Below are 12156 nucleotides of genomic sequence, written 5' to 3' on the forward strand. Positions count from 1 at the left end.
CGGCCTTGGCTGTGCACTGTGCTGTAATGAGTGTCCTGGAATGCTTTAGAAGGCTTTGTTCGTTAATGACCCTCGTGCTATCTCATCATAGGCCCCCTGGTTTGATTTGACCCAGGCCTCTAAGGTAATCAGTGTGCCAAGTGTATGTATGTGTGTGTGGGTGGAGCAGGGCAGTTCTTGACCAAGACCTGCACTTTCCAGTCTGAAAGAAGGACCTGCTGGAATCTCTGAGGGCTGATTAGCAATTAGTGAGGAGAAAGCTTTATTGACTTATGAGGGGAAACACACATGGTTACATTGTGGGTAGGGACAAAAGACCTCTGTGTGTTAATGAGAGCTCTGCATGAGTGCAAACGCTGTTATAAACAAATACCTCTGGGTAGAATAAGTCAAAAACGTGTCCGCTTTGCTCTGAAAGGGAACACTAACTGTTGTCATATGGGACCATTTCCTGGAATGGTTCGACTGGTACTGTAACCCTGATGCTGTGGTCCTCTTTTTGCTTGGGTTAAAATCACACTGCAGATAATGTGATAACTGATAGATGCTTCATCAACTCCGAGTACACTTGAAGTGATTGTTTGGTTGAGCTTGTGCTGTTGCTATGATGCTTGGCCATATGTTTGCTAGCTGAAGTGAAGCAGATTCAGCTGAGCAATGTCTCACCAGCTCACTGATCAGCTTCCACGCGTTGGTTGGGGATGAGATCAGAATGACAGCTCTTCAGCAACATGTGGGCTTCTTTTCATAGCAGTTACTATGTATATGTGCAAGAGATAAAACTGAAAGGTTTGGCTTGCATTGTAAACACAACAGAAAAGTGCATGGTTATGATGTTAGAGTCTTAACTGGCCTCCTGCCAGAACTGCATAATGCTGCACAACTCAAGTCATATTCATGTAAAATCATCTAATATTACTCTACCATCTCAGTCCACATTCATCTCTCTGCTAGTTCTGTATCTCTCAGCTTGTCAACAAATGCATGTTCATCGGCGTGTAGAGGGATTCCAGGAGCATAAAAACACATTTCTCACATAACGCTGCTGTGCAGCATTGATCTGTGGAGCGGTGGAACTGCGTTCTCTGGAATGATGGTGCCCCATTCAATACTGTTGAGATGAATTGGGGATCAAATGCATTGGTGATCATCCAACATCAAATTCATTAACACTCTTGTCGCTGAATGCATTCAGATCCTCACAGCAATGTTCCAGACTGTAGTAGAAAGTCTCACTTGGACAGTAGAGACAGTTACTCCCACAAAAGCAGGAAAGACTCTTTTTAATACTCTTGATTTCAAAAGAAACAATGAATAGGTATGTGTCCCAATACTTTTGTCCACATATCATTTAATACCACTGCCCTACCTCTTTCCCAACTCCTAAACTCATCCTGAATGTATTTGATGGATGAGTTGGAGCACCACCATTGCAGAGAGAACTGTTCCACAGCTCATTGCTGGGGGGCTGTATACCTCTCTAGCCCTCACTGGGCATTGGGCATGGTGCAGATTCAGAGGTTCATGTTAATCAGCTCCAGAGAGTCTTATTCTATTGTCTGTACTTATCTATAGGGACAAGACAAACTGTAAGTGCGTGCATCTGTGCAACTTTAGAGAGGGTGTCCACAAACATTTGGACACAGTGTACTTTTTGTCTTTTTTCCCTTCCATTGAATGGAAGAACTACATGGTCCCAAACTCTTTATTAGGCCTAAACATGTTAAAAAGTTCAGCGCTGTGACTTGAGCTTGAAGTTGAGATCTCGTTACTGTTTATTTTGTACCTTTTTAATACATTTCTTAACATTTCTCAAAAAACAGCTTTTTAATAAAACTCATTTCACTGTTGTTCGGTGTGCGACCTCTTCCCTGCTTGTGACTACACTGGACATCGCCTGATAACGTCTAATCATTTTTCCACTGTGAACCTAAGCAGCCTCTGTAGTGACCTCACTCTGGGAGATAAGCTCAGGCTCTATAGCAAAGCGACTGGCCACTTACAAAGAGTGTGGGTGCCAGAGGGTGAAGGGGAAAGAGAGATGCACTTTACTGCCCATTGACTGTGGCAGGCCAGAGGCTCTTGTGTTTAGCTCATGTCCTCTCCAAGCCTGGCACGTTCTGGCCGTTCCACTCTCCGATAGTAATTATCTGCCTTTCGTCAGGCTGGCTTCAGACTTGCACACCTACCTCCATCTAATCTGGAGTGTGGAGTAAACTGTCCCGCTACTGGAGTGACCTCAGATTGCCCACAACTGGCCTGCTTATTTTTACATCAAATTTCTGAGGAAGTTGAAGAAGAGGTGCAAGGGTTAGGAGGTTTGTTCCATTGAGACAGGAAGACACTGAGAACATGGCTTATTGTGAAATTCCTTAAGGTCATAATGGAAAGGATTCTAAAAACATTACAACCATCACAAAAGTTCTTAAAGGTTACTATTTTGACAAAAGTATTGGGACACCAGCTCATTTGATTGTTTCTTCTGAAATCAAGGCTAAAAAAAGCTTATCCTGCTTTTGTAACTTGAGTAACTGTCACTGCTGTTCAGGGAAGGCTTTCTACTAGGCTTTGGAGCATTGCTGTGAAGATTTGATTGCATTCAGCAACAAGAGCTTTAGTGTATCAAGGATGTTGGATGATCACAGACCCATCTCACCCCGGACTCCTATATGTCATTCCTGACATTAGACATGGTGCCAGTAGGTTAAGGTGTAATGTTTCTATAGAGAGTCCTATTCTAGGCAGTACTTCTCTACAGGGACTAGACAAGCATTTGCACATTTGTGTCAGCAATGCGTGCAACGTAAGTAGCTGAATGCATTCATTAGAAGGGTTTTACACTGACGTGGACATATAATGTATTGGTATCGGTGTTCAAAAGGCCCTCACACAGGTCCTGTACCCTGTTCCCCAGTTTAATTCTAACATTAATGTAACACATGATCTGTAGCTAATCTAGGTCTTGAAGAGCACTTGATTATTCCAGCCAAGGGTGTTGAAGTCTAAACTCGGCAGCAGAATAAATCGAGAAGCCCTAAAGTCAGCTTTCTAATGGTGTAATGACTAAAACTAAAAGTAGAACCTTTTGGTGTATAATCTTTTTATCATGGAGATGTGTTATTCATGGGGGAATTTGTGGTGTGGGTATTGAAACCTTTAGCCTTTAGAGATTACAGGGGGGTGTTGATCAATGGCCAGCTTTCAACCCAATATGGTTGTATTCAGAACAACGTCATCCGTCAAAACCATTGAAGAACCATTTTTAGGAGTGTGCATTCCTGTCTGGTGAGAGACTTTGCTGTTCATTTCCCCCATATTCCCATACTGTGTTTCAGTGGGATTGCTATGTGTGTTATGAGTGTAGCTATGCCAAATAATTGGCTGACTGGAATATGAAGATTGCTTAGAAAAGCAGTTAGATGTGATTGTTAAACTGTAGTGCCTTCTCAGAAAGTTAGCAGTATGAATGTGGTGCGATCCTTCCTTTCTCCTTAGATAAGCCTTTTCTTGAGTATGGAGTCGATGATTTATACCTCAAGCCCTTGAGCCTAATTGAAATTCATTCTGTGGCATCAGCCCTGCAAACAGACATAGAAACTCATATTTTGTGAGCGGGAGAAGAATGATATTGGCACAGCCAGAGGCTCTATTGTTCTGTTTCTTTTCAAACCCAGTCCGTCAGGAACCATGGGAGGTGCTGGCAAATGCTTCCAGCTTTTGTTGCTCTGATTTGCAGTCAGATGCTCTTCCCTCTCTAAAGTATGGAGTCCTTTTGACTTCTTTAATCTCCACAGTCGAGGTTACGTTTAAGAACAAGTGGAGCGTTACTGTAGATCAAACCTGTGCTTGGGGTACGTAATGAGGAACTGTGGTTTCTGCAGGATGGGATGCATTTAAGAATTCGGGCTACTTGCCATTGTGGTCAGTCCTGACATTGTGTTGCTCCTACGATTGACAGGGAAGTGGGTAGCGGGGATGCTAAGATCGCTTCACCAACCTTTATTTTAAAGACTACATGCACCCTCAGTATCCTACCCTGTCAGCACATCTGAAAAATTCACATTAGGGGGTCGATAACGAGGGGCTTATTGATGTGCGAGCAAGGTAGAAAGCAGCCCATGACTGTCTTATCTGCTTCCTATGTTTCTGCAGTGACCAGTTTTTTTTTTTGTTGTTTTTTTTGTCCCCCCCCCCCATCACAGTGAGGGGCATTTCAGGGCACCATGATGTTTGGGATATAGCAATGACAGCTACATGAAAGCAGTCTCTTTAAAAAAATAAAAAATAAAAAAAATCTGTGGTGATGCTTTGCCAAGCCTCTTCTGCATCTTCAGCTCTTGCTTTTTTGGGGGCCTTGTACCCTTGGTTTTCTCCGCAGTACTGAACGCATGCTCAATTGGATTTAAATCAGGTGACTTGCAAGACCTTTCATTTTATATCTTTACAAAATAAAATCACCTGTGTTGCCTGTGTTGGCAGTATGTTTGGAATCATTATCTTGCTGTAGAATGAAGTGCTGGCCAATGACTTTGGAGGCATTTACTGGAACTTGAGCAGATACAATGTGGTGCACGTATTTGTCACTGTACAGTGTACACTGTACAGCGAAATGTGTCCTCCGCATTTAACCCATCTGGTAGTGAACACATGCTCACACACACATGTTAGGGGCAGTGAGTACACACACACACCCAGAGTGGTGGGCAGCCAACTCCAGCGCCCGGGGAGCAGAGAGGGTAAAGGGCCTTGCTCAAGGGCCCAACAGTGGCAGCTTGCCGAGCCCGGGAATCGAACCCACAACCCTGTTATCAATATCCCGGCGCTCTAACCGCTGAGCCACCACTGCCAATGTTCCTATACACCTGAGAATTCATTGTGCTACTGCCGTCAACAGTACATCATCAGTGAAGATAAGTGCGGCAGTACCTGTGACAGTCATACATGTCCAAGCCATGACACCCTACCATGTTTCATATAGGGGGTGGTATGTTTTAAAACATGGGCAGTCCACACTTTACCTTTGCCATCACTCTGATACAGTCTCAGAATTCTGCTGGCTTTTTTAAGTGCTAACTGTAATCTGGCCATTCTGTTTTGTGGTTTGCGCAAATACACACCAGCCTCCTGATTTGACAGACAATTGAGAATTTCTCTAAAGATTTGTGAGGATTCCTTTGCAATCAGTAGCGGAGGTATTCATTGGCCTACCAGTCCCTGTGATTCATGAGCTCACCAGTGCACTCTTTGTTCCTAATGATCTTCCACACAGATTTGGATCATTCCAAGGTTTGCCCGACATCTCATAATGGTTTGATTTTAGGTTTTCAGCCTCATAATTACTTCTTTGACTTTGATTGGCACAGCTCATGTTTGAAAGCCTAAAATCAAGTCTAGGTATCGTCTGCCTTCGCTAATGAAGCAATAGAACGCTGTGAGTGCTGTGCCTGATCCTCTCGAACTAGTGCAACACACACAAACACACCACCACCATGTCAGTATGTCACTGCAGTGCTGAGATTGACCCGCCACCCAAATAATACCTGCTCTGTTGTGGTCCTGTGGGGTCATGACCATTGAAAAACAGGGTGAAAGGAGGCTAACAAAGTATGTAGAGAAACAGATGGTACAGATAAATCATGAGAACTCTGCACGCCCATACTTAAGTTTATCAGCTCAAGTGCTGATATGCGGAAGCTTTTTGGGTTTGCCATCAGTTTAACAGTGGATGAAATGTTATGGTTTCATTTAATAGTACTTTTATACTGGCGGTTTACCAAATATTGCTCCTGTTGATTATCTATTGCTGTATTTTACCAAAAAAATACTTCTGCTTCTTTTTAAGAATCTGTTGTGCCAGTTTGTAGATATTTCAGTCCATTATGATCCCCAGAAAGGCACTGAGAGTTGATCATAAATATGCATTAGCTCATGATTGGTTGTTACTGAGGTGACATGGGAAAATACTGCAGTGGTTAACAAAGAGTGGCGTGCTGAGCGTTTTATGAGTCTGGCTTGTTGCGTATTGAGATCGTTTTTTAAATATAAAAAATAAATCTCTGCCTCGTATTCCAGCAGTACTATTTACAAAAGCATGTTTCACATTCTCACCGTCACAGAAACCTTGTGTGTCCATTTTTGACTGCTTGATTTTGATGAATGGACCAGTAGAAATGATCCTAAATGACCTGGAAACAAATCTTTGTTTTATTTTTTTTACTTCCATTGCATGGTAGGAAGGTTTTTTCCTTCTCTTGAAAAGTATATATTTTGGAGGTACACTATATGGACAAAAGCATTGGGCCTTCTGCTCTTTCATTGTTTCTTCTAAAATCAAGGGTATTAAAAAGAGCTTGATTTTGTTAGAGTAAGTGTCTCTACTGTCCAGAGAAGGGTTTCTACCAGATTTTGGAGCATTGCTGGTAGAATTCTGTGACAAGCGTTTTCGTGATGTTGGATGATCACCACCTGACCTCATCCCTAACTCTCCAACTCATCTCAGAAGTATTGGATGGTGCACCATCATTCCAGAGAACACAGTTCCACTGCTCCACAGCTCAAAGCTCTCCTCTAGCCCACCCCGGGAATTAGACATGGTGCCAATAGGTCTATGTTTATCTGCTCCAGAGAGTCCTATTGTGTTGACTGTACTTCTCTGCAGGAACTAGACAAGCTCTGTGTGTTTGTGTGCATTTGCACCACTGTGTCTGCAATGGGTACACCATAGTGACTGTATGCTTTTATTAGAAGGGGTGTCCACAAAAATGTAGCGTACAAGGATTTATCTATGATACTAGTTATGTTTTTCTTAGCATTAAGGCAGGGCTTCTAATGGGCTGTCATTTAGAGATTAAAAAAGACTAAATAAAAGTGAGTTTTAGTGACTTTTCACTGATTAACTGGTGTACAGTTTGGATGGCACTGTGGCACTGTGGCAGAGTGGTGGTGGTGTTTAGAGACCCAGTTTCTAGCACTCGGTCACTACACTGAATCAATATTATGTTTCCTGACCCAGCTTCAATCTTGTTTACATAGTGTTAGCTGGCCATGTGCTTGTCCAGCAGGAAGTTATGGGTACTATGCCACCTGTCCTTTCCTTTAATGCAAACAACCACAACCCCACACTTTCAAACACACACACACACACACACACACACACACACACACACACACACTTTTACGTAATCTCATCCTCAGCTCAGACACACACACACCCACACACTGCCTATATACATTTCTCATTTCCACATGTAAACACAAGCAGTCTTAGCCAGGCTGCACGCAGAGGTTAATTGAGGTAAAGACCTTTCTCATATTGCTCTTAGCTCACAGTGTAATGCTGCCGTCGCAGAAGGACATCTGAGTTAAGTGCGTCCTGACTCTGACCTCTAACAGACACAAACACAAACACACACACTTGCCCTCATCTGCAGCAGGAGATGTACTTTTAACTGTATTAAAGGGCCCATTTATGTACTAAACTCGGGGTGGGGTGGGGTGGTGGGGGGGGGAACACAAATGTTTTCCAATCTCCTCTTATCTCTTAGAAAGAAATGTGTCCAAATGTTTGTGGACACCCCTTCTAATGAATGCATTTAGCTACTTTAAGTTGTAACTACTGCTGACGCACATGTAAAGGTGCGCACACACACACAGCTTGTCTAGTTCTTCTTAAAAAGTATTGCCAATAGAATAGGACTCTCTGGAGCAGATAAACATGAACCTATCGGCACCATACCTAATGCCAGACATGGGGAGTTTGGGATAAGGTGGGGTGATGATCATCTAACATCATGATCTTTCTAACTGTCTTGTTGTTGAATGCAATCAAATCCTCTCAGCAATGCCCCAAAATCTATTAGAAAGCCTTCCATGGAGCAGTAGGGACAGTCACTCCAACAAAAGCAAGATAAGTTTATTTTTTTTTAAACCCTTGATTTTAGAAGAAACAGTGAATGTGAAGGTATCCCAATACTTCCGCTGCTTTAATAGCTTGTGCATGTTCAAACAGAGCAGTAGTGTATACATAGTGTATGTTAAGGTGGAAATATTGAGTATTTTTAGTTTGTATATATTGTGTATTTACTCATGCGAGTTTTTCACTCAACTTTACACCTGTGTTAATGTGTCGTACCAATAAATGTAATTTGTTATGATAGGTGGCAGTATTTTAACCTAATGTTGTTATTATTACACCCTTTTTTCTGTAATTTCCAATTCCCGCCCATGGCCTAGGAACCCCATCACATAACGTGCTGGTAAGGGGGAAGGCTAGCATGTGCCTTCTCTGAATCACATGAGGCCGGCCAGCCACTTTATTTAAACTGCTGCTAATCTAATGTCATTGGACAGCTCAACACGCTTGGAGGAGAGCACTAACTCTCTGATTAGACATGCATAGACCTCTGTGGGAAATTTAGGATTTGCGAATCTGTCTGATGCTGATTTTTCTTTCAAACAATTATCCGCCCATACTTCTATATAACTCTAATATTATTATACATCCTCAATTACATCAAAGTCTGTCATTTACATAGTGTGGGAAATTGCGTATTCCATGATATGATATTTGAACTAATATATACATCACTACTCTTGAAAGTAGATGACATTTGCTTTGTACTAATGCTCTCCACTTTCAGTTGTCTATACATCAGACCACGTTTTTCACTATACATGATTCATCTCTGTCTGCTGGTTCAGAAGCAGGATGTCTGTCAGCCGTCTAATCCTGGCTGGGGGGCATTGACACCCATCCAAACAGCTATATGTCTTACCTGAGTGTCTGATTACAGTTTTCTTCAGGGAGACACAAACCCCAGATGAACAGTCATCCTCACAGTGACGTAAATGCACACTCATCACTTCCTCTGAATCAGCCAGCCGAAGCACACCTGCATAAAACTGATTAATAGCAGTGGTTCTCATCTGGTTTTGCCTCAGGATGTAGATTTGTCCTAACTTTCTTAAATTTCTAAGGATTCTGTTACTAATATCTAAGTGCCTTTTGTATTTTTAAATCTTTTGATTTTTTTCTTCCATTAAATTGTTGAAGCCACTGTCACCTTTAGGCAAATGTGCATTAGCACAACTACATTAATTTGCCATGCAGTTTATGCATGTATGATATTAATAATTTTTTTAATTTAGATATATTTTATTAATTTCATGTGCGAAACTTCATGACAGATTCAGCTTTGGTGAACTTTGCCATTCAGTTTGGAGTCCACGACCAGGAGCGCTGCCTGCTCTGGCTGCACTGACCTCTGAAGGGGTGGCCTGGGTCTAAGAACAGCCAGAACAGAGGAAGTGCTAAGTTTAGCCGTGTCTGAGCACGACCGTTTCGCCACTGGTTCTAAATAAAATCAAAGAGAGAGAGAGAGAGAGCGCACATGCAGAGTCAGTCAGGAGATTGTATTGTCATCGCTCTGTGATTGTGTACTTTTTCTTTTTTTATTGTGTGTGAGTTATGGGCCTGCATGCTAGCCACCGCATGAGTTACCGCAAACTGCTAACACGCAAATTACACATTGCCCAAATCATTCCAGTAATAAAACCCAGCATCCTGACCTTTAGCGAGCATGTAGTGAGCTGGTCTAATTATGCTCACTTTTGTATTTTATTGCTTGATTGCTTGTGGTAGCCAAGTTAGCTAAGTGATCTCCTTTGTTGAGCAAGTTTGCTTAAATCATGTCAATGCCACCAACCACAGCTTCATATTTAAATTTTTTATTAAAACTCAAGGTCTGGTGCTGTACTGTGGTGAGAATATGATGACTGAATAATTATTATAATAATGTCACTTTTGTGTTTACTGCTCAGACTCAGATTTTTACTCTCCTGATCTCATTTCATACCGGTCAGCGAATATCAAAGGTTTTTGGTTTTTTTGGACCAGACTCTGAGCATAATATTGTAGTGTATATTGGTCAGCCAGTCAATCTCAGTAAGTCATGTTATTAGCCAAAGAAAAGCCAGCATGACAATGGTATGTTTAGGCAGGTATTAGACAATTTGTTAAAGAAAAGTACGTCTGTTTTTGTATGTAGGAGAGCCTTCAGTGTGTGCTGTGCTGCTCACCTCCAACTGCCTCTGCAGTCTGTACAGACCATGCTGACTCCGTCTTCCTGCACATGACCTCACTTTTTCACGTTTCTTTCGTTTTGGGTCAGCACAAATCTGCTTTTTCTAGTTGTCCCTAGTGATTTAGTGTGTTTTCCCCGTTCACCATAAAAATCAGCAAAACCGAGTCAGAAAGTGTGAGATACCCAGTCCTTTTATAAGCTGTTAATGTTATGTAGTGTACCCAAAGTTATCTCCAAGCTAAGAACAGCTCTACACAGTTATCCAACCATGACAGTTATACCCTTTCTTTTTCAGTGACTGGTTGTGCAGTACTCTCGCCAGTATCAAGTTATAATAATTATTTACTATGACTTTGGCTTTAGGCTATTTTTTAATTAGGCTGTGGGCCTTGTTGTTACTGTGCTTTTAACCCATTGATGGAAAACAAAGTTTTGCTTCTCTAGCTAAATTCTTGGCAGCACTAGTTAACAGTTGCCTGCACTGGACATTATGATAAAAATGAGTCGTTCAGAGACGGTTGTACATCCTCGGGCCATCTCCGACATGCCACACCAAAACAGAAGACTGTGATTGGTTGTTTTCTGTCAATAATCGCCTAAAGCAACTACCAGCCTCACTGACAACAAGCAGAAGTGGCTTGTGGGATTCCATTTGTGTGAGGCTACCAATGAAAGATCTCACATGGTAAGGTAAAGCCGGGTGTCTTCCAAAATAAAAGCATGTGTTGAAAGTTCTACACATATTTTTAACAAATTAAAATAGAAGTTTGACTTTTTTATGGGAAAGAACTCTTCCGCAGCCCACATTTTAGTGATCTGGTGATCTTCAGAGCTCTGATCTGTGGGATAAAGATTCTGAAAGTGGAGAACAACAGAAAGGCAAGAGTTTTTAGCATCTGTTCTGATAAATGTACATGATCAACATGTATCATATTTACAGTGCAAATGCAGAGCGCCTGACCATGCCCTTAACTAATGATGGTCACGGTGATGATAGGTGGTGAAAGCTGTTGGGTTATGATGAATTGCTAATAAGCGTCATGTGCAGCCTCCTTGTGTGCTTCATGCATCCTGCAGTTTTGCTTCAATTACAGGTGTCCTTTAGCGCTGTGGCTGGCAGCTGGAGGTGAGGGAGCACTGCTCTCCCGAGCGGAAATTGAAAATGGATGTGTGATGCATAATTGATGGATTTAATCCCAGCTCAGAGGGAATACCTTTGCTGTGAGAGTGTTTGTATAGCTCAGTATGGTCCTAAACGACTACAAATAGACCAGAGACCTCATCTCACCTTGCCTCTCTTTTCCCTTCTTTCTCAGTCTCTTGGGCACAGCTCAAATGTTTTGGCAGACACACTGCCGTTACTCAGCTTCCTTCATTTCTGTTTGTATCTTCTGTGTTTCAGATAACCACACTGATAAATCACAAGGACAAGCTACGGAAGACGGAAAAGACCCTGCGGGCCATCCAGAAGGTTGGCCAGGCAGTCAGTGTTGCTGTGGGCCGCTTTGTGGCTGTGGGGGAAGCTATCGCACTGGAGAATGAAGAACTGAAGGAAGAGATGGGCCATGCCTGCTTCGAGGCCAGGAGAGCAGGTCTGTATACTGGTGGCACTGGTTACGTTTACATGCAGAGTTACAAATTCATTCCATGCATTCCTTCCAGTTGCAGTATATTGTTGGTCTCATGCAAAGACCTTGTATCTTCAAAATGACTAATATACAGAAGAAGAAAATGTTTTTTTAGTAAAAGCATTGGGGCATTTTTATTGGTCCATACTTCATGAAGTTCTGACACAATAAAAACAAGAACTGCTGGCAGTATCCAGGTCACAATATCAAAAAGACAAAAATGGCAAAATACAAGATAGAAGGTTTTTGAGCAGCAACGACAGTATTTATCCTTGGTCAACCTCAGATGCTCTGCCAAGAACTTGTGTGTTATGCATGCAAGAGCTTTTGGGATTTTTTTCAGTTGCATTCACATTGACTGTGTGAATTTTGTGCAGCAGCAAAAGCAGGACATTGTGACCAAAACAAAATGCTAACTTTTGATCATTGATGTATCAAATATATCT

The 12156-nt window shown here is 42.0% G+C and overlaps 1 protein-coding gene across 2 annotated transcripts in view; it reads left to right on the forward strand.

Annotated features, from left to right (window-relative positions):
* ctnnal1 (catenin (cadherin-associated protein), alpha-like 1) overlaps positions 1–12156 on the forward strand; it is a 72561-nt gene that overhangs the window by 25181 nt on the left and 35224 nt on the right. For both annotated transcript variants that reach the window (XM_072676070.1, XM_072676072.1), the window contains exon 2: positions 11485–11674. In XM_072676070.1, the coding sequence (XP_072532171.1) occupies positions 11485–11674 (190 nt within the window). The remainder of the gene's footprint in view (positions 1–11484; positions 11675–12156) is intronic.

The sequence above is a fragment of the Salminus brasiliensis genome, chromosome 3 (assembly GCF_030463535.1).
Source record: "Salminus brasiliensis chromosome 3, fSalBra1.hap2, whole genome shotgun sequence".
Classification (NCBI taxonomy): Eukaryota; Metazoa; Chordata; class Actinopteri; order Characiformes; family Bryconidae; genus Salminus; species Salminus brasiliensis.